Genomic DNA, 21,918 nt, shown 5'->3' with positions numbered 1-21,918 from the left:
ACCCAGCAATAGTGAGCGACGACATCTAGAAGAATACTGATACTTCGATCAGAAGACGGGTTTCAAGGATCTTTTCACTGTCACACCTTCACCGATCGGGAGTGTCCGAGTAGCAAAACTCAATTGTATTTTACTAAATTTCCCCCAACTTCAGCCGAATTATCATGTCCACGAATTAAACCAGGAATTCAAGCTCCCCAGAGCGTAAACTCCCTTCGCCAATGTTTCATGACCCAAGTTTCCCCACCACGCATAGCCAAGAGGAGATTACCGCCGTTTCTTTTTTGCTGTCCTGCACCAAAACCCGCGCGCGAGATGCCTTTCACGGCAACGGCCGCGATATCCCAGGGAGAAGGTTTCTTAGTTCTTCTTGCCCTTGGGGGTTGAAGTGGCCTTGAAGTTAACGGCCTGGCTGGTCTTGCCCTTGGAGGCGGTGTCGGTCTTGACGTTGTTGTCGAGCTTCTTCTGCTCGGCGTCGATCTTGGCCTGGTTGCTGGCACCCTGGGCCTGCTGGACCTGCAGGGCGAGGACCTCGAGCTGGAGCTTGAGGACCTTGTTCTTGATCTTGCCGACCGAGAGGGCATCCTTGTCAGCGCCAGAGGCCTTGGCGATAGCGTCGTTGAAGCCACCGGCGTCGGTCTCGGCTCCCTCGGCGGCAACACGGGCAGCCTGGAGGATGGCGAGATCGTCCTTGCTGACGCCCGCGAGGTTGGCCTTGATCTGGTCGATCTGTTTGGTGTTAGTGGACGGTGATGGTGATGTGTGACTGTTGAAAGTGACTTACGGGGAACTTCTGGGCGACCTCAGCGAGGGCGTTTCCGCCAACGCCGTCAGAGACCTGGAACTGGGAGTAGTCCTGGACGGACAGGAGCTTGGCCTGGCGGCTCTCGACGGGAGCGGAGAAGCCGGTGGCGGCAAGGGAGAAGAGAACGGCGACCTTGGTGAAGTACATTTTGTCGTTGGTGGTTGATGTCGGTGTGTTGACGAAAGGTATTGGTGAATTGTATAATATTTACAGTTTTAAGGTTATTGACCGGCAAAGAGTGAATGGGACAGCGCTGCTGTGGAATGAAGGGAATGGATATTATTGAAGATTGGATGAGATGAAGCTGATGATGAGAAGAGACAAGACAGATGATGGTCGGGGCGAGCGGGAGGATCTTATACCACGAGTTCCTATAGCCAAACCGTACTGTTGCTCCATCTGGTTGTCGCCCTGGACCCCGCGGCTTCCCTCTTCGCCCCATCCCATCATTGCTTCATCGGGCCAGTAGACCGTCTGACAGAAGGCTCATCTCAGATTCCGCGACAAACACCACCCCATATGCGGCCATGGGCCTGAGTCGTCCGAACGAGAAAGAGCGGTAATAGCAGTAATACTGCCCATCGGCGTCTCATCCGAGGCCCTGATGCAACATGTGGACTGGTTCAGGTGCATCACAAGTCCCAAGGGCCGTCGAGGCCGGGGTCGTTCCCTGGTCAACTCGGTACGAGCAGACAAGCTTCTTTGCCAAGCGCACGATCTACGAGGAGCGTGGATTGTTCCATTGAGCGGGTCAGGGTCCAATCAGAGGTCTTGGTAGGTCTCTACGACCTTGACGAGCTCGGGGGCCGCCCGTCGGGTGCTCCATTTCCAGAGGTCGGGCAAAGCTGGAGGTTTTGGTTGTGTGCCTGTTGCGAGTTTGAAGTCTGTCGAAGATCACGGTGGATCTGCCTCATACCCCTGGCAGCTAAGCCCGATCAGGTGGGACCTGTTAGCTGCATGTCTTAAGCGTGTGGGGCCCCTTGCTGTCACTGCAGGTTTGCGCGTGGGAGAAGGGGCACTAAAAACTGAGCACTAACGGCAGGGCAGCAGCAGCACGGGGTCGAGGGAGAGCCCTGGCGCTTCACATCACGTCTTCTTTCCTCTCCTGCATCTCATCGCCCAGCCTCTATCCCGGAGTCATTCCCGTCTTGGCCAACTCCTGTCCCCTGAGCCCGTTTCTCACCATCATCTCCAACTCCTTTCCCCACTCTTGAATTCTTTCGGATGACGAGATCCGCAAATGGTAACGGGGATGACCGAGTGCGACCGATCATGGTTACCCTCATCTCCAGAGCCATCGATAGCGTGCTCGACTCAGGTCCAGAGATCGTCAATCCTAATGCCCTACTCCTGTCTTCTATTGGCCTCAAAAGCTGTAGTGAAGTCGCGCCCGCCCATCTAGACGGCAAAAGATGAGCGTGTTTCGAGTCTTGGCCCTGCATTGGCTCTGCCACTTGAACCACTTCATGCAACCCGCACTAGAGATCGGACGCACATCCTCCCGGTGAAATCTAATTCAGTTTCGGCAGCCCTCGCCCGACAGCCCGGTTCCCTGGAGGCATAGCAGGAAGACTCGTTCTTAGTGGCTACTGGGGCCTCAAAGTTGGACGACATCTCATCTCGGGACGTCAACTGAATCTTGCTCCGGGTGACAGGATGCACACATGTTCGTCGCCGGCCGACTCGAGTCGAGGAAATCAGCGCACCGGAGATGTCTCTCACAGCGCCGCAGCACTGCACGTGTCATGAGCTTGAACGATGAAGAGCAAGTCTTCAGCGGTCCTTCTTGCGGTCCTTCTTGCCGAGACAAACCTCTCAAGGACGCCTGACAGCTCTGCACGCTGACTCGGACCAGCATTCAAGTTTGATCTCCCTCATACTTTACTTGGCGAAACGATGCCTGCTCTCTGTGCTCTACTCGGCGAAACGATCTCTGTTTACTCATTTTGAACTCACGTAAGACCAGGGGCATGTATCATATTCCAAGTTTACGAGGTAATAGTCCAATTCAGGGTATCTGGAGCTAACATACCCACAAGCCAAAAAGCATAACCTAGTCTAGGTAATCATCAAAGGAGACCTCTTTCTTTCTTTCCCGTAACGCCATCTTTCCGTCATGTCATGTCCCAAAAGGTTCACAAAAAATGGTATCTACCAGTAGATATCCCGGGGTGGTCGAAGTGAATCTCTAAAAAGAAGAGTCAAAGCCAAATGTCGTAAATGTCGTCAAAAAAAAAAAAGCCGAACCCATGAAGAAAGAAAACCAGCCTCCAACTCCGTTCTGGATCGTCGTCTATCATACCGATGCCAGGTCTTTGCAGTCGTCGTGTCTAAAAGGAGAAAAAAAGACGCACCCGCCCACCAAGTGGAGAGCATCTGCTTACTGGCTCTGGTAGACCTTGACCGAGTTGATGAGCCAGTACGCCTGGGTGAAGGCCTGCGGGTTGGCGGCGACGTAGTCGGAGCACGTCGACGCGAGGGCCGCGCACTCGGCGTTCTGCGACCACACCTTGCCGGCCCAGTCGCCGCACAGCGCGGTGTTGAAGACGAGGTTCTGCTGCTTGAAGTGCGAGGGGATGTCGCAGCCCTGGCCGCCGTTGAACTTGGCGAGCGGCTGGCCCCACGACGCCGGCGTCGGGTTGCCCGAGGTCACGTCGGCCGGGATGGCGCTGCGCGGGAAGAACCAGACGGAGATGGCCTGCGAGTTGAAGTCGACCGCGTACACGCCGCCGCCGATGGCGTTGAAGCCGTCGCCGTAGTTCTGGTTGCTCGAAGTCGACTGGCCGCACCCCGTGCCGGCGTTGCCGGCGTTGCAGTCCTTCTCCTTGAGGGTCGTGGAGGAGACGGTGCCGTCGTTGGTGATGGTGCAGCCGGGGCCGGTGTGCAGCGTCACGGCGTTGGACTCTTGGGTGTTGACGCCCTCGATGATGTCAATCTCGCCAGAGTTGGGCCTGCCGCGGTTAGTTTTCCATTCTCTCTGTTTGCTGACTGTCATTACTCACCAGTTGGGACCAAACATCCAGAACGCAGGCCAGACGCCGCAGCTGCTCGTGGGCATGTGCGCAATGTCGGCGACAAACAGACCAGAGTCGTACGCCTTGTTGGACGTGACGCGCACCGACTGGCGGCCTTGACCGGTAGTCTTGGCGTCGACGCCGAGGTAGATGCCGTTCTGCGCGAAGCCGGCGAGGCCCTTGTCGTTGGCCGTCTGCGCACTGGTGTACGTCTGCGAGCCCTTGGTCGGGTCGGCCTGGTCGAAGAAGCTGAACTCGTGGAAGAAGTTGGTCTGGTCGTAGTTGTCGTGGAGGACGTACTTCTGCGCCTGGGCCAGCCCGGAGCAGAGTAGGGCGGCGGCGCCCAAGACACACTTGATCTTTTGCGAAGGCATCGCGATCTGTGTTATGTCGAAGAGGGAGAGAGGGAAAGAGTCTTAGGTAATAAGAGACTTGCGTGGTTTCCGCTGGGTTTGACCGGGATGAAGGGTGTGGAAAGGTTGAGAAGAACGATTGTGTCTGAAAGGTTTGAATCAAAGGGGAGAAGTGAGAGTCAAAGAGGTCATGGAAGAGCGAGGAAAGAGAATGTTTGAATGTTTTCGGGGTTCAAGTGAGCCGACTATGACGAGGTGGTTGGCGGCACTTGGGTGACGCCGTTCTCGTGAGCCAGCTACGTCGTCCTGTTCTGGATCCTGCTGGGTCCCAAAAGGGAGAGTACTTGGCGATTCGAGGTTGGTTCACACGAACAGGATCTAGACCCTCCTTCTCGTTTCCGTTTCTGTCCTGATGTCGAAAGAATGGAACACCAAAGCGACACGCACGCACAAAAAGGCTGGGAGGCTATGGTATAGTTGCTTGGCTCTTCTCAACTCTTACGTCGACTTGCGAGCGATGATGAGATGGAGGAGCAAATGTGTGTCAGCTGTTTGCTGTTTGGCCTAATCAATAGGACCTGGACCGGCTTGGCGAGGATGTCCGAGATGGGACGGGCTGTGGTTTGTAAAGAAGGAGTGGGACCGTCGATGACGATAACTTCAGCCGGAGAGATTGAAACGGCTGTGCCTGCTGGGGGCTGGGCTTTGGTAAGATTGAGAGAAGAAGAAGAAGAAGTGAAGCACCACCGAGGGTGTGAGAAAAGGAAGAGATGGAAGAAAGAAGGAAGGCTGATGAGGGGCCTTTGCGTCGTCGTGGATACTGAGCAGCCGATGCACACGAGAAGATCATGAGCCTCAACCACATGGGGGAATGCAGCCAGCTAAATACAGTCCTCTTTGAGCAGGTGGGGACGAGGCGAGGACGAGGAGGGCCAGGCCCAAGACCAGGCCAGGCCCTTGCCCTTCGGACAAGTCTTGGGGAACATTCTTTGCGTTGCCTTGAGGAAGTGTGACTGTGACTTGGCTTGACAAGGCGCCCAGAACATGGGACAGAGGGACAGAGACCGAGGGACCAATCTCGTCCGTTGTATCTGACCTATACCGGGGGGCACGTAGACGCACAAAGACATGGGCCATATCTGGGAACCATGGTGAGACTTTTTTTTCTAACTGCAAGTAAACGCTCGTTTGCCTTTGCCCCCCCTGCTCCTCTTCTCGGCCCAACTCCTGTGAGCCTTGATCTTGGGATGCAGACATGTGTGCGCATATGCGGGGAGGGGTGTGTGGTGGATAGGACGGGGTGGTGTTGTTGAGCAGTCGACGAACGACAGGCCCGTTTCAATCTGTTTACCCGCCAAGGGCTTGTCAACTTCTTTACAAGGGGAACCCCGAACGACGACGGAGCGAAGACGGGATGATAGGGGCTCATGGGGCTTCGAATTCGCCTCGGTGGCCGGGTGCCGAGAGGCGGTATGGTTGCACAATGCGAGTCTTTTGGTCCCGAGACGAGATCCAAGAGGTCCATGTTGCCGGTTGTCGACATGTTTTGAGTGGGTTTGTGCGTCCTTTTTTTTTTTTCCGCGGTCTGGCATGGCAGTCTGGGCGAAGAAACAAAAAGTCATGTAGGTACACTGCGGATAGGCACACAACATCCGGCGACGGGAGGGGGATCTTCAAGGACCCTGCCCATAGTGGGGGGGGATCACTACAGTTGGGACGAAAAAGCAGAAGAAAAAAAGGAGAAGAGCGGAACAGAAACTGGAGACCTCCACTGCGCGAGTACCAAACAAACGCAACCAGAGCCCGTGGCCAATCGAATGGGCGTTTGTAAGGGACATGAAGGGAGAACAACGAGAGTTGGATGGCAAGACGTTTGAATGTCAGTGCCGGGTTGGTGGACAAGTCAAAGACTCTGGACTCGCCCGTTTTGAAACACGGACCATGCCAGGGGCGGGCGGGCAGCCGCCCAATGGCAGCCCTCCCGCCGCCGCGGGTCACTCTGTTCTGGAGCACGCGGCGCCCACTCGCCCTAGCGGCGGCGGCTCTCTTCACCCACCCACACTGTAATCACACTCACTGACAGTGACTGCACGCTCTTGGGCTTCGATGGAGCATCGCAACACCTCAGTCAGCTTGGCACTGACTGGTACCTTACCTAGCACGCCAACACACGCTTATGTACTCTGTCTATCTTGCATGTTCCCGACTGGAGGACCAAGAGCCCCGAACTAAGTCCCTCCCCAACCATAAGAGGCGGAAAAGATACTTGCGCCTAGCAAATGTCTTGCAGCTGTTCCTGACTGTCACTCCCTCGACTACTGCATGTTTTCTCCTGACAGGAGGGCTTGGTCTGACGGAACCTATCGCCCTGCGCCTGCGCTTGAAAAGTGTCAAAATGCCATGCCGCGCTAGACTCTCCTTCTGTCTCTCTCTGTACCTCTGTCTCTCAGTCCCCCCTGCGCTTGACTCTCCGAACGGGCCCGCCGTCCGCTCCCATGGCATTCTACAGTTCCCTTCGAGGGCGGGCGTCTGAAACATTATTGGACTCCTGCCACATATAGACATCCAGCGCCACGTAAGGCATCCCATCCATCCTACAGGCTACCCCAAAAGAGGGGTGTCACAGTCGTAGTCAGGGAGGATGATGGATGAGAAGAGGGACGTGGACGCGCTGAATTGAAACATTTGCCCAACCACACTCACACACTGCGCACGATCATTTTTTTTTGACACTCGCACAAACGTCGACTCAATATCATTACAACCTCGGGCCTTTACAGCGAGGTAATAAGGCAGTGCACACGGCTCACACGGACTCAACTTTATGAGGTCTTGGTGCGACTGCGGGACAGAGTCAAACATCACCACCACCCTCACTTCTTCTTGTAGCGTGGGTGCTTACGTAGCCCATGGAACATGCGTTGGTTCTGTGTGTTTGAGTCTGATGAACGGCCGCTCGCATCGCGCATCTGCCCGATGCCTCGCCCAGCTGATGTTTCTGATGTTTCTGAAACTATTTTTTCTGTTCCCTCGCCGGTGCTGCGGCATGTCTGTAAGCAACAATATTGGTCTTGGTATTGGGACCAGCCCAGCTCAGCTCCGCCTCATGTGTGTTCCCTCTCGCTTCGTCTCTTCCCAAGCACAGTACCCATCACGCATCCCGTCGGACATCGTCGTCGGAGGGGGCGAAAGGACGAGAACCTTGGGATTGATAAGGCAGGGGTTGTTTGAGCTGCCCGAAGAAGGCCCTTTTTCGCTCATCATCTCTTCTCTCTGTCTCTTGCTCTCCACGGGTTTCTCCAATATCGATACCACAAAGTACCATCCAGACCTGCCCCGTCAACCCTGTACAGAGCCGGAGCTCCATGGGATGAAGCATGGGTGCATGAGAAGATCATCCCGTCGATGCGCCGGCAGCCGCAGAGCCAGCATCTTTTGCCATCTCAAGTTAACCCACCCGCGGCGTGCCCCCTCCCAACGGTCTTAATCTATCTCCCGTCTTAGGACCCAGACAAGAACCAAACATTCGTCTGCCCGCCGGCCGCGGGAAGAGTCGCCTCTCTTCGCTCGGATCAAAACCTCCATGGACAGTCTAGATACCTTGGCAGGCAGTCCCCCGAGAAGGATCCTCTCGCCTCCCCCTGGTTCTGGAAGGACAAAGATCATCCCGCAGAAAAAAGGGCGTATGCCATCCGAACAGCCGGCGCGCAGATCACTCTATGCGGAACCGGAGCCCCCCTCCCAGGCCCCCCGTGGGCCCCATCACGGCTCCACGATCTCTGCAGTGTTGGTTGGCAAACGCTTGCCGGCCGGAGTGTGAGTGCGCCTTACACACGTGTACAGAGGCATTTCCCCGTTTGCCAACTTGCTACGTTGACAACTCGTTTACCGCAATTTTGACTCACAGAAGCGTTGTGCTGGGTCCCGAGAGGCAACACCAAGGACCAGAAGAAAAAAAGTTGTCAGGGCCCGCAGCAAACAGATAACGAAGAAGAAAAATCAGGGAATATGTTCCCACGGCAGCGGAGCCGAATACGCGCCGCGCCACCACTGCCGCCGTGCCCTGGCCACCTTCAAACCACCAATTGGCTGCCGGCATAAAGCCGCGCAGAGAAGGTCCCCTAGATTGCGCGAGATCCTAGGTGCCGCGAGACCCTGGAGGAACCGCTCCGCAGAGCTAAGATCGTCCCATTTTACACGTGCAGAAGACCGCAATATCTGTCCCCTCAGTGACATCTCGTGTGCTTGCTTGCTTTGCTCTTCGCCACAGAGTAATTCCAGGATTTGCACGTCTTGCCTCTCGCCACGAGAGCTTCTTTCGTTTTCGAGAGAAGAAGAAAAAACAAGCCCCTGCAAAGTTGCTGCCCCGACCATAAGGTTACCGCAAAGGCAAAATAAACTGTCCCCTTATCGACCTCAGGGGTTGCACCTGGGCAGGGGAGGCTTGTTATCGCCACTGAGCTCTTCCTGGATGCCGCGTCTGTCACTGTCAAGGCCTGAACAAGAAAGCAGCTAGGTCCTTGGATTTACGTTAGAGTTGCCGTCTTTGCATTCGTCGATCATTTTCAGTTAGATAGACTTCTCCCACAGCGCACCCAATAGAGCACCGCCAAACATCTCTCTTCAACCTTGTATAGCTCTGGGGAAGAAGAGCCTCCGCCGTTTCACCTTGATATACGACACTGCGACAAAACTCCAGACTACTGGAGCGGCTTCGCGTCACTCAACTTCCTTCAGTTGAATACTTGAACAGTTCTGATTTGAACGCCACTAAAATGCAATCTACCTGTGCCACAAGCCAAGGAGCCGGCGTCAGCTCTTGATGCCAGTAAAATCCAAAGAGGCTCTGCTCTGCCAATGCACGCGTTCTGCGCTGCCATGACGTACAACGTCTAGTGGTGTAACGACAAACGTGCACCATCGTCGAATAAAAAAAAAACAGATGACCTTGTTGTACATCCCATCAGAAATCGTATCCGATACTCCCGCCATCGTCAACTCCCTCCTTTTTAAATACCGCAATGTCCATATAGCCAATCGTACTGCCCCCGTCTCGTTGTTCACATTGCTCATGACGTTTGCACATCAGAGACTCCGAGATGTCGGGCTTCGCATGCGTATTCTGTGGTATACAAGATGGGTGTCCCCATCGATAAGCAGTTTGTCGGAAGAGAAACACGGTCGACCAGCCGCTATTAGGTGGTCCAGGGAAGGACGCAAAATGACGCATCTGGACCTCGTCTTTTCAATCCGTGAGAAACCTCAAAGCTTGACCTTCTGGCCAGTGAGCTTGTACCAGATGACGGCCACGAGATCCTCCTTGAAGCGCTCCCAGGGATTGCGGTTCAGGTAATAGCTGAGCTCGCGGTAGTTGTACATCTCTCCCCAGCAGTCGCGGCCCCATTCGCATCCCGCCATGTTAACGACAAAGTCGCGATCCTTCTGGTCGTAGTGAATGCGGGTGTCGTTGCCATTCTCGGAGCATGCGCCGGGCGGGAAGCTGTTGATCATGCGCTGGGGTAGGAACGCGGTGTGCTTGCGGATCCAGGGCTGGGTTGTGTACATCTGCTCCAACGCATCTTGCTCCTTGTGCTCCCACTCCATGTGCTTCTGCTCATAGGCGACCGGGTCCCACCAAATGTCCAGCATGCGATCAGCCCAGGCACTCCGTCTCACAAAGAAGGAGCCGAGGTTGAAGCCTGAGCAGTCCTGGGAGAGAATCAGATTGACAGACTCGGACTTTCCGTCGCCAACAGGGCTTCGCGATTCTTCGTCGAGGTACGGATCGGTGAAGGGATGCGAGATGTTCAGCGGGTTGTACTCGTTGATGTCGCGGTAGACATGCTTGCTGATGTCGTTGAAAATGTGGTTCTGCAGGGGGTAGGAGAGCTCCATAACGTATGTGTTCAAGTCCAGCCACCAAACCCTGTGAAGCCTTGTCAGCTTGTGTTCACGTCATTTTTGTGATAAACCTACCACTCAGCCTTGGGGTATTTGCGGAAAGCGTGGCGAACGAAGTCGACTTTCTCCCAGCTCTCGCGCCATTCGTGAGCATAACGCTTCTTGGTGCTCATGTCGACAATCTCGAGATCGTATCCCCACCGGTATGCGTATTTCTTCTTGTTCCGCACGCTGTCTCGCTCAATGGCCCATTCGCGGGCTCCCTTCCACTCCATGACTCCGCCACCAATGTTCGCAGCCAGGATAATGACGTACTTCTCTCCGCCGCCCATCTTTCTTCGCCAATGGTGGACCAGGGCTGTTCACAGGTTAGCAACGGGGGAAGATGATTTTAGAAGGGTTCTGACCTGGCGTACGAGTTGTGTAGAAAATGGTGATTGAGAGCAGCAGGATGAAGAGGAGCAGCAGCCGCACTTTCATCTTCCTCCCCATGCGCGCAAAGACGCACCGTATCCTCCCCGTCAAGGGAGCCTTTTGCGCGCCCCATTGTGGTCTGCCCAGCTTCTCCTTCTCGGCGTACGGGGTCTGGTTGTTGAATCTCGGCAGGCTGCTCGATATGCGGCGCATGTGTCGTGTGAAGAAGCCCTGGTTCTGGGTGGAAAAGGAGGGATAGCCGTTCATGCCACTTGGAGACCTCATCTTGGCGGTGTCCCAGGGTGTCGAGGCGCCGTTGGAAGCTGAGAAGCCTTTGCTCGGAGTCGTTCGGCCGCTGGTGTTAATGGTCAAGCCAGGGCTGGCCCAACCGCCTCCAGGTATAGGAGACGGGCTGCGGGAGAGGGACATTCCTGCGGTATTGGGGGTGCCTGCAGCGTTGAAAGAACACGAGAAGTCAGCAAGCGGGTCCTGTCATTTGGCTGTCCAACCCGTATTTGCGTCGGTGGCATGTCGGTGACGGGGGGTGGTCAGGAAACAAAGAGATGGGAAGCATGGAGGTGTGCCACGGGCTGGAATGTGGATTGTGTGGTTTGTGGGCGAGGATGCAGATAGAGATGCAGACACAGCAAGGTGCATACACAGATACAGATACGGACACAGGATCGGGGGGCATGTCATAGCAAGGCGAGGCGAGGCGACGTACCTGGGATCGGGGCGAGAGCAGGCGGTTGGCCGTGTCCGTGGCCTTGAACCCCCAGGAATTGAGGAGAGCCACGGTCAGGCCCGTCGACGGTGACAGCAAGGCCGCTTGAGGCAGAAGAGCGCCGCCGGTGATGTGATCGGGTTGGCCTTCGATCGCTGAAGGACGAAGAGGCGGCGAAGGGCTGTGAGGGATCCAGATTGAAGAATTGATGGGGGTTGTGACCAGATGGCACTCGAGCCGTCTGGTTACAACACACAATAGAGGATTGATGGACGAGATAGACTCGCTAAATGTAGGTAGGGGACCTAAGGGGGTCTCCGTATCCGAAAAAGGGGAGGGGGTCCTCGTGGGCAAGGGACGGACGGGAGAGTGAGTCTGAGTGTCGTCCTGCAGTGGTAGCGCGGTGCGTGTGCCTGATGCCGGCAGAGTAACTTTTGGCGGGGGAGAGTGAGGCTGTACTGCTGTCCTGATGCCGGGAAGGTGCTATGCGCGAAGACGCCAAAACGTAAAAGCAAGGCCTAGGCCGTGAGGGATATGGTGGTATCGGTGGTTCTGGTGGTTCTGGGCGACGACGCTGTCCAGTCGGCTGCGTTGATATTACGGGACGGGGGAACAAACAGGAGAAGGAAAAAATTATTAGGGAGGAGGAGCCGGGTGAGAGTGGAGGAAAGTCGTCTCCAGGCTGGGGGGGTTTCTTTGCTGGCAATGGAATCCGGGCGACTGGGGACAGAGGAGAACGCGGTGCTGGTGGTGGCTGCAGCGAACTGGCCTCCTGCTGCCACTGACACTTGCACCTGGGGGGGTTTCCAGTGGAGTGGAGGGGACGGAGCAGCTGTGAGGTCACTGGCACCGGGGGACAGGGACAGGTGCCAACTCGGGAAAGAGGAGAGAAGAGAGAGAGAAATGCAGATGCAGTCAGCCAGACGAAAAAAAGGACCACGGGGGCTTTTGCACATGCAAAGCGCTGACTCCTGTGACTCCAGGAAGGGAAGAAGAACGCCCGCCTTTTGTGTGATTATTTGTTTTCCAGTCTCGTATCTGCAAAAGGAATGGGCAAACGGGTAAATAAAATAAGGGAGCCCTTCACCCCCCTTCTCTCTAGACTCTGTCTCTCAGGTGCAGAGCGTGCCTGGCCCCAACCTCACTTTGGTAAGGTTTTTTCTTTCCCTTTTTCTCTCTCGTGGTGCCAGCCGTTCTGCTGCGTCTAATCTTTTTTCGGACGGGAGGGTCTCCTGGCCGCCAAGATGCGGTGGACCGCTGACATTACATCAGGCGCTCATGCGTCGTCACTGTCGAGACGGAGACGTAAGTAGATGACACATGGCTTCGACGCCCAGTTTAATATTAGGGACGGGTCTCATGTACCTGGAGGGTGGCCGCGTTCGAGAAGAATAAACTCTCAGGCGCCCCGAAACTCTCTGTCACCTTATTCGGACTTTCCAGCATACAAGTAGAAAGCCAGGGCGCGATTGCCGTCATCTGATTATTGTCCCGCGAGCTATGTCATCACCTAGTATCTCCTTATCTATAAAAAAACAATGTTTGCAGATCGGATTCATATGTTACGAATATCGACCGCAAAAGGGAGGTGAGGAAACGGGCGAAATGACCAGACGAGATTGCGAACCGAACGATACTGACACCCAGGGATGACTTGATTGATAGTGCAATTGGACTGGCTGAGGTAAGGAGGTCGGAGAAGTGATACAGCAACTTGTAAGTCAAGACACGAACGACTGGTCCTGCACCTCAGCAACTCGACTCAATTGAAGGATCACTATTGGAGCGCCGAGAGATCTCGCATGCGCTGAGCTGAGATGCTAGTGGTCGTGAAATGCCACTGGGCTGCCACTCGTCGTTAGCGCCCTGCATGGCAAGAATCGCGCACCCATCACAACGCCTATGTGAGGGTTGTAGTCAGCACATGCGTCAGACACGGAAGAGGATACAGCCATCAGCCGTTTTGTCTCGTGTCGGGCGCGGCCTCGCGATGTGCTTGGAAAGCGACAGTGAAGCCAAAAGACGAAGACTCGACAGTGATGCGCCATTGCACCTCCAAACAAAGTAGTTCTTGACGTGTTTGATCCTCCCGGTAGAGATTGCATTCTAGATCGAAGCGGAGCCAACCCCTCCTCTCGCCCTGCCATCCCTCAAGTCTGGGCCGCATTTTAAATTAACAACGCTGTTCCGGTGACACCATCAAAGTTCAGACCTGGCCCTCCCGGTCTCGCAAACTGCGAGGTCGAGGGCGTCGGGACAATTCGAGTGTTCCGGGCCGATGCTTAAACCAACAGCCTATTGTCACCTTGTTCAAATTGAATTCCGCTGACTGTAAAAGACGGCGACGCCGAGAACACGTCCCGACAACAAAACACCCTTCGACCGGCCTTCCATGGCATTGTTGAGAACAAAGATATACGAGCAATCTCAAACGCTCCAGTGCTGTTTTTTCTGTGTTGCCTCGTAGACGGCAACTTTTGCCAATTTATCCGTCGAACCCGTTGCGAGGCACCTTGTGCACAGCCACTTATGCTGCTGTCCGCCTGCCCAGCACCTGAGACCGGACATGTCGGGTCCTCCCTCACCATCACCAGCCAAGACAGGTCCCAAGGCCGCGGGAATTAACGACGCATTCGGTTGGCACGTAGACGCAGGTGTCTGTCCACAGAATGAGATGGAGGACGGCGAGTCTGTGGCTCTGTCACGTACGTGCCGTCCGACGAAGCTCCAGCCGGCTAGACGTGGTACTGGAGAGTCGCGGACTCGAGCACTTGTGATGCCGATGCCTCGTACGGAAGCGCTGTCAATTTGCATCCTGTTGCGAGTTGGTAGCTCAAGTTCTCAATTGCCCCCACGCCATCTGAACACTTGGCAGGAGAACTGACGTGCGTCGAGGAGTTGACAAGTCAACAACGAGCTAGACCCCTTGCTCGTGAGCTGCGACATGTTCCTTAGAGACCTGTGTCTTCCTCAGACACTGTATGAGGTTAGGTTCGTTCGCCGCGTACGCCATTCCTCCCGCCCAACGGAAAGACGTTGTGTCCGCTTCGGAAATGCGTTGTGAGACTGCCGACGATGCGAAGATGGTCTTTGTTGGCTTCCGAAATCCGACTGTCAGCTTGACCTGCAGATCTAGAGGCAAAGAAATATGTAGGCAAGGGGCTAAGGGAGGCACAACTCGGCCGGGAGAGCGGCAGCCTCCCGAGTATTCTCAAGACCTGTCTCGGCCCCCACTGCGCCGGTAGGAACACCACCTCAGGAGAAGGGGGGATTCCGTCCGCCGTACCTAGGCATGCAGCGGTTGCATTAGGTAAGAACCTAAGTGAAAGATTATGTCAGCTGCAACTTCCCCAGGCCCAAGTTCAATCGAACGTTCCCGGCAACCGTGCACGAGCACGAGCCATTTGATTCATCGCGCCTTCCCAATAAACAACTTCAGTTCAATTTTTGGCAACGCAATATCGCCCAACTTGCCTCCTCCAGGCAATGATTTGACCACGCGAGACGAGTCGCTGGCAAGCTCAGTCGAGCGTTGCATGCCGCAGAGCCATGCAGACGGCCACTAACCGCGGCCAATTGACTGGCCAGCAGCGCGGTCGCTTGTGCAGGCCCGAGAGCTGGTCAGCGGCACCAGAGCCAATCATTTTATCGCGATGGCCAACTGGGCGCCTACCTCATACTGCGACTGCAGCATCCAGCCAAACATCGTGAAGCCCAGCCATGACCCATGAACACACAATGCCCGCCTTGTGGTCAATCTCCCCAGTCATATAATGAAGCTAATCACTCCTGCCGCGCAAATGTGCTCCCTCCTGCTTGTTTCGCATTTCCAAAGGTGGTAGAACAGCTCTGGTGGGTGGTAACTGGTTTCCTTTTGTCACTCTCTTCTGGTCTCTGCTGCGTCTATTCACGACTCATAATCGAGTATTCCATTGAACCATCCTTTGTCGACCGTTTCAGCACTCCTTCCAGGCACACTGTTCTTTCCCTCTTTCCACTTTTTCTTTCCATCTCCAATCACCCTCTTTGACCACTGCAACCATCGCCTTGTCACGACTCGACTGGCTTCGAAGACAAAGAATATTGCGTATGCCTTCACGAGTATCTCATCTATCTATTTCTTAACGGCTCGGCTTTTTGGTCACTCTCTTTCGAATTGAAAAAATTGTCTGGACTCGAAATCGAAACGGCATCACTGTGACGTCCCGACACCCCACACCTACACATGAACAGCGCCAATATGGCTTCACAAGCCCGCCCCGCGCCCCAACGGCAACCAAACGAACGACGAACCGAGGCTGAGAGAGACGAGTGGGAAGACTGGGAAGATGACGATATTGTCACGCCGATAATGGACGATGAAGAAGACCTCATTGCAAACAAGTCGGCAGCCCCCAGCCCACTCCGACCAAGCAAAGCGCATTCTGCAAGATACTCGCAACCCAGGCAGTCTGTGCAAAAGCTGCGGCGGCTCAAGTCCCGGCACAGGCAGAAGGCCCAGAATGCGAAGGCCGGGATCAAGCTGGTGACTGATATGACAGCGCTGCGACAGCAACAAGCTGCTCAGAACGGCAGTCCCCAGATGCGACATCCCAAGTTTGTCGATGCAGCGGCGCTGAGGGCTCTTGAAGGAGAGCCCAACTCGGCATCAGTCGGAAACTGGAACTGGTTGAAGAAGAAACCGTGGGATACCAGCTCGCCATCCTCAAGCACCAAGTCTCCGCAGAGCGCTTCTCGCAGCCCTGGTCAGCAACAAGACCTCTCACCAAACGATCGCCCAATCATGATTGGAATCAAACTGCCCGAAGGCACGGAAATCCCACAAACAGCCATTCTCGAGACGGCACCCCAAGACTTTCCGCCCAAGTATGAAAGACAACCTACAACTAGCCCAAACACTGTCACTCCCTTGACTCCTTCACAGCAAAGATCGGTTTGGAGTCCCGACACACCAGATTCGACTGTGTCGTTCAGAGCGCCGCGAGCGACTTCTAGCCTCTACTCGCAGGCGACTGGTCTGGGCGTCGGGATTCCTCATGACGCGCCTCCAGTCCCGTCCGTGCCCTCAACTTATAAGCAGCAAGAAAGGATGGTCAGTATTGTTCTCAAAGACAATGAGGATGACGACGAAGACGGCGGAAGCCCCTGCACGTTGTTCGAGGAAGACGGCGTGGCCGCCAATCGCCGGAAGTCGGTCAAGGCCAAGGAGGTCTCAAAGAGTCCCGGAAGCGCTGAAACCCAGACTCGTGGTTGGTGGGATCATGTTACGACTCCATTCATGGACAGAAAGAGCCCCATCGCTACATTCAAGAGTGAATCACAGCCAGTCAAGCAAACACAGCATGACGACTGGTGGAGTGAAAAGGTGCCAGAGGTTGCGGCACCCAAACCTACATCAACAGAGCCCACCTCCATCGTCAAGACAGTTGAGATTCAGCAAGTTACTGTCCAAAGACCTGGCTTGCCTGCATCGCCGAAGCCGTCGCCAAGGAATATTCAGGCGCCAATCGTCAGAGTTCCTACCCCCAGGAGAACACCATCACCGCTCATGGACCGTCGCGAACCGTCCCCGGCATCGTCTTCCCGTTCAATCACCCCGAGACCTGAGTTCTCATCGGAAAAAGTGGCCATTGCCCAACCCAGCCCAGCGCCTTCAGAGCTGCCTCCCCCATACTCGCCGCCTGAACAGCAGAAAGCCGTCAGATATAGAGCCGTCTTTCCTGCGGGCCATCCCCTTCAAGCACTCTACCCACCCTCACCAGGCCCCATCTCCCCCGCCATCAACGGAACCATGAGTTCTCAAGGAGCCATCAACCTGACCGACATTCCTCTCACACCAGCGCGTGCCGATTCTGGTGGACAGAATCGCCTACCCGACCGAATTGCGGGCACTTATGTACCCCAAGAGCACTTTCTCCCAGCATCCGGACATGCTCACCGCGTAGAGAGACAGCGCCGCCGCCATGAGAAGGAAGAGGTGGTAGCTCGCAAAGCTGGTGGCGCCTGGAAGGGTCGCGGATGCGTCCCCGCCGGTGGATGCTACGGCCGCAGTGGCCGAGAGGGCCGCAAGAGGAGACGGGTATGGCTGGGTGTGTGCGCTGCAATTTTCGCAATCATCCTGATCATCATCCTCTGCGCGACGCTGATTCCGCGGGGAGGAAGCCCTCCCCAAATTGACAGCATCTTTGTCAATCTCACCGACTTTCCTCCTATGCCGACTGGAGTTCTCTCCGTGGTTGGCCCTGACAATACCGCCGCCGTTACTGGATGCAGCAGCCCGTCTACAGTATGGAGCTGCGCGCTACCGAAGGAGGAACAAGAGTCTGTAGCACCTTTCCGCCCCAATCAGCCGACGTTCGTCATGCAGATCCAGTGGGATAACAGCACCCGGAATCTGTGGAACGTTCCCAATGGAGAGATACCCGTCCCAGGATCAAAGACTACGAAACGCAACGAGAAGCGAGGCAGCCTGATCGCCAGAGCTGGCGCTTTCATCCGCCGACAAAACCCGGCTTTCAAGCCCAGCCCCAAGGCTCCGACTTTCCAGGAGATGTACTTTCTCGGCAACACAACTGATGGTATTGTCTCGAGCGAAAAGGGTGGCGAACCGACCCCCTTCTTCCTCAGCATCCTCAAGTCTGCGAATGAAACCGTGGGACCTAACGCCATGGACAAGCGCCAGGACTCGTCCGGTGATATCTCGGTTAACCTTCCTGCCCCCGACCTAGAGGCTGACGGCACCGGAGCTCCCGCGCAGCTCTTTCCTAACGCTGTACAACAGCCTGTTCGTCTCTATGACCGCGGCTTGCCGACAGAACACTACGGTTTTTACACCTACTTCAAGCGCACCATCTATCTCAAGTCCGTAACAACCCTAAACGGTAGCGACGAGACCGACGTGCCCCTTGACGAGAACGGCGGCTCTCGTAGAAGCGAGGCCAAGTTCCTCGTGACGTGGTCGCAGACGCGTTTCCTCGTGCAGATCTGGACACGATCGGACAACAACACCCAGCTTCTTGGTACCCGGAACGGGGCCAGCTCAGAGCAGCCTGGCACGATGCCTTACCCCGTCACCATCAAGACGGACACCCATGGCGGCCAGTCGGGCGAGAAGTTTGTCTGGCACTGGCCGGTCAACGACAGGCAAGGCATCGATACCAGCGAGCCAAAGTTGCTTCCCAACGACCTGAGCTTCGGAGGCACCAGAGTGAACCCACGTAAGAACGATGACACATCATTTGGAGGATTTGATGGCGGCACTGGTGGTTGCCGTTGTGAATGGGCGAATTTTATTGCGAAGAGAGATACCAATACTAACTGAAGGGCATAAGTTTATGATGAAGCATGGAAACGGATATGGATATGGATATGGAATGGAATCATCATTGGACTACAAGCGAGCATGGGACATGGAGGGATGGATATCAAAATGCATAGTTGCATCTGCATAGTTTTTTAATCAAATATCAACTAAAGCTCATATTGAACAGGAAGGTTTCAGTTGAAAGATCGCCGATTTTTCCTCGACTACTTTTCTTGTAGTTATATACTCTACCTTGCCGCCGTTGTCGTCTTTGTCGTCGTTATCGCTTCTACTATCTTTACTTCTACTATCGTAGGTACTCTATTGTCGTTCTCTCCACCTTATTGTCGTCTTCGATGAGAGTACTTAAGTACACAGGATGTAGCAGCGCAGACATACAAAACTCAGGCGGTCTCTCATTGAATCGCTCAGATCCTCTTGAACAAGACTTTAAGCTATGCGATTAATCTTTCGTGCCGCGTTTGGTGGACCCCCGAGTGACATTTCGAGGTTGGGAAGATACCAGAAGGGGCGAGCTGAAATTAGGTAAGTCGGGAGTCCCCAGCCACCGTGGCGGATCCCAATGCTGAGCAGTGGGGCCTTCGACCTATCGGCGCCACACTTTCCATCTAATCGCGCGATTGGCGCCAGACGGAGGGTCCAGGCCGCGATAAGCACGTCGTTCCCCGACTCACGCTAGTGGCTTGGACAGGTGCATGTGCTCAATCAAGGTGCTAAGGCACGGCAAGGTATTGGCAGGTTGGTTGCTCGTGTGCCGTAACCCCTCCAAATATTCCTCGCTTCATCACCAAGATCTTTGCATATTCTGCAGCATTACTTCCCGCCTCATCGCCAACCAAAGCACCAGCTCAGATGCACGCTGCTGTCGCTGGACGCCTCTGCCCAGGTAACGTTGGACCCCACCATGTCGGATATTGACTCTTGTTTCGTCATGCTGACTTATCACCGTCAACAGCCTGACTGCCGATTCAATCCACGACTCGCTCGCGACATCGACTGATTGGCGCAGAAGAGAAGAAAACTTTGAAGCTTGACACCGCGGCGTACCGAATCCCATCGACAACGCAGACACACTTAGCGTTACCGGAGACGATGCAAACATTCTAAGATGGCGAGTCCAGACGGTGGAGCTGCTCCAGCTTCCCTTGACCTTGACGATCACCGCTCGCGCGAAGATGGAGACTCGATATCGGGCAGCTCCCACATAGGGAGTGACGCTTCGGATAATTCTTTAGAACGGGAAGAGTGTCGCTGGCGAACTGCTCGATTTCACGATATGGAGTGCTCTCGCTTCTTCGACTGCCCGACTCACGTCGTCGAGAGGCATCTCTCTGGGGACGAAGATGAAGACGAAGATAGCAATGCAGGAGAGGGGCCGTCACGTCAGCTTCAGACGGTCAGTGACAGAGCCGAAAGCTCTTCGAGCACCAGTCAGGAGCCACGAGTAGCGATCTCTACCGTGACGGCAGGTTCTCCTGAGCGGGACCCAACAAGCTTTGCGCCCGGGCCTGAGGAGACCAATACGGAGCAAACGCCGGAGCCAGCAGAGGCAGCACGGGCAACTTCAGCACAGGAGATCGAAGAATCTGAAGAGTCTCAGGATCCCGAAGAACCCGCGCCAGCACCACCTACACCACTGAGCTCGCGGCTGTCTGAATCCTCTGTTCATTCTCAACCTCTCCCACCAACAGCCACGCCTACTCAACCCACCGGAGAGTTCGTCCCGCCGCAGAGGACTTCAAGTCTGGTCACATCCCAAGCTGCAGCTGTATCAGCGCAAGAACTACCTCTTCGCCCAGCTCTGATACCTCGCCGATCGCAAGAAGCGCCTCCTCCGCCGCCCAGGAGGTCGAGTTCCTCATTTGCTCCCTTGCCTGTGCCGCGCAACCAACAATCACCTGAGGAACGGCGAGGCCCTCCGGAGATCAACTTGCCACGGTGGCAGCCCGATGCAGAAGTAACCTACTGTCCAATTTGCCACACGCAATTTAGTATATTCGTTAGGAAACATCATTGCAGGTAAGTTTGCTTGGTGCATGTGTCAACGCGACTCATGTTCTGACAGTGCTCAGGAAATGTGGCAGAGTTGTTTGCAATTCTTGCTCGCCTCACAGAATCACCATCCCTTACCAGTACATCGTACAGCCCCCAGGTCAACCACGCCTGGCCGCTCAGAGATACCCGTCGTCCCTCATCAGTGGTGAGGGAGGATATGCCGATTTCAGCAGTCTAGGGGGCGGAGAGCGCGTTCGTCTATGCAACCCATGCGTCCCTGACCCGAATACAACGCCTCCACAGCCGCTTGACTCGCCCTCGCAATTATCACCTCGAGGATCGCATTACAGGTCGCAGAGCAGCATCAGCACAATGTCCAGCAACGCACCGCCACCCAGCAGGTTCTCGGGCTACTTCACGGCAAGCCCTTCCCAGGATGCCTATGCAAGATCTAGGAGCATCACGGTAAGCAAAGCATGGAGCATTGGCTCAAATGAAGTAGCTGACAGACGTAGCATTCCGGTCCCGGTGGGCCTTCAAGCTCTCGCGGACATTACCACTCCACTCAAAACCGGATTATGGCCGGGACACCTCCCACGTACTACCCTTCCTCATCGGCGGTCTATCCGGGCTCATCCCGTTACCGGTCCATGCTGGACGTCGGGCCCTCCTCGTCGTCGTCGTCGGCCGCACAGAACCGCGCTCTGCCCCCGCCGCCGCAGATCGCCGAGGAGGACGAGTGCCCCGTCTGTCACCGAGAGCTACCCTCACGCACCTTGTCAAATTTTGAACACTTACGTGAGAAGCACATCAATACTTGCATCACCTCGCACAGCACATACGGCGGCACGCCAACAGGCGAAACGCCGCCATCCGGTACCCCGCCGCCTCTAGCCGCGCGCCGGACGGGAATGTTCCCATATGTTGCTACGGAGAAGGATTGCGTAGACTCTGCGGAATGCACCATCTGCCTCGAAGAGTTCGAGGTTGGTATCCCTATGGCGCGGTTGGAGTGCTTGTGCCGTTTCCATCGGTCTTGCATTTCGGCCTGGTTCGTCAATCACCCTGGACGCTGTCCCGTTCACCAGCATGATAGTTTTGGCTATTGATACCTCGGGTTGTCTACTTGTTTCCCATTGTCTCTCGTCCACATTTCGGCGTTTCGGTTAGCATAGGGCCCCCTCTTTAACCCAGTCCATCCTTTGGAAGACATTCCTTTTGGTATTGTACGCAGCGAACAATGTGGTCGGTCTCCTCTTTTCCCCCCTCTCTATACCTCCTACCCAACTTCTCTCTTTCGTGCGGTGCCGCTTGAGATGGGATATTCCCCGATGTGACATACCAAATGAGGGGTGTTTCGGCTCTTGCTTGGAGGTGGATATATGCCA

At 55.3% G+C, this 21,918-nt stretch overlaps 5 protein-coding genes across 5 annotated transcripts; 2 read left to right on the top strand and 3 right to left on the bottom strand.

Annotated features, from left to right (window-relative positions):
- Nucleotides 1–360: 360 nt before the first annotated feature.
- On the bottom strand, nt 361–952 carry CGCS363_v000543 (uncharacterized protein; the record flags this gene model as incomplete). Its single annotated transcript, XM_036632392.1, has 2 exons — nt 361–729; nt 785–952. The coding sequence occupies 2 exons, from the start codon at nt 950–952 to the stop codon at nt 361–363; spliced, it is 537 nt and encodes a 178-aa protein (XP_036502780.1).
- A 2,233-nt stretch (nt 953–3,185) lies between these two features.
- Nucleotides 3,186–4,193, bottom strand: CGCS363_v000542 (Endo-1,3(4)-beta-glucanase; the record flags this gene model as incomplete). The annotated part of the gene is made up of 2 exons (XM_036632391.1): nt 3,186–3,756; nt 3,808–4,193. The coding sequence occupies 2 exons, from the start codon at nt 4,191–4,193 to the stop codon at nt 3,186–3,188; spliced, it is 957 nt and encodes a 318-aa protein (XP_036502781.1).
- A 5,241-nt stretch (nt 4,194–9,434) lies between these two features.
- On the bottom strand, nt 9,435–10,916 carry MNN10 (putative alpha-1,6-mannosyltransferase MNN10; the record flags this gene model as incomplete). The annotated part of the gene is made up of 3 exons (XM_036632390.1): nt 9,435–10,098; nt 10,149–10,431; nt 10,490–10,916. 3 exons carry the CDS (start codon nt 10,914–10,916, stop codon nt 9,435–9,437), a joined length of 1,374 nt encoding a protein of 457 aa, XP_036502782.1.
- Nucleotides 10,917–15,451: 4,535 nt separating this feature from the next.
- On the top strand, nt 15,452–18,532 carry CGCS363_v000540 (uncharacterized protein; the record flags this gene model as incomplete). Its single annotated transcript, XM_036632389.1, has 1 exon — nt 15,452–18,532. The coding sequence occupies one exon, from the start codon at nt 15,452–15,454 to the stop codon at nt 18,530–18,532; it is 3,081 nt and encodes a 1,026-aa protein (XP_036502783.1).
- Nucleotides 18,533–20,902: 2,370 nt separating this feature from the next.
- CGCS363_v000539 (uncharacterized protein) lies at nt 20,903–21,705 on the top strand (the record flags this gene model as incomplete). The annotated part of the gene is made up of 3 exons (XM_036632388.1): nt 20,903–20,995; nt 21,046–21,520; nt 21,701–21,705. The coding sequence occupies 3 exons, from the start codon at nt 20,903–20,905 to the stop codon at nt 21,703–21,705; spliced, it is 573 nt and encodes a 190-aa protein (XP_036501994.1).
- Nucleotides 21,706–21,918: the final 213 nt, after the last annotated feature.

The sequence above is a fragment of the Colletotrichum siamense genome, assembly GCF_013390195.1.
Source record: "Colletotrichum siamense strain Cg363 chromosome Unknown KSG_Cg363_contig01, whole genome shotgun sequence".
Lineage (NCBI taxonomy): Eukaryota > Fungi > Ascomycota > Sordariomycetes > Glomerellales > Glomerellaceae > Colletotrichum > Colletotrichum siamense.
The sequence above is the reverse complement of the archived record's forward strand: the minus strand, read 5'-3'. Positions and strand labels throughout refer to the sequence as shown.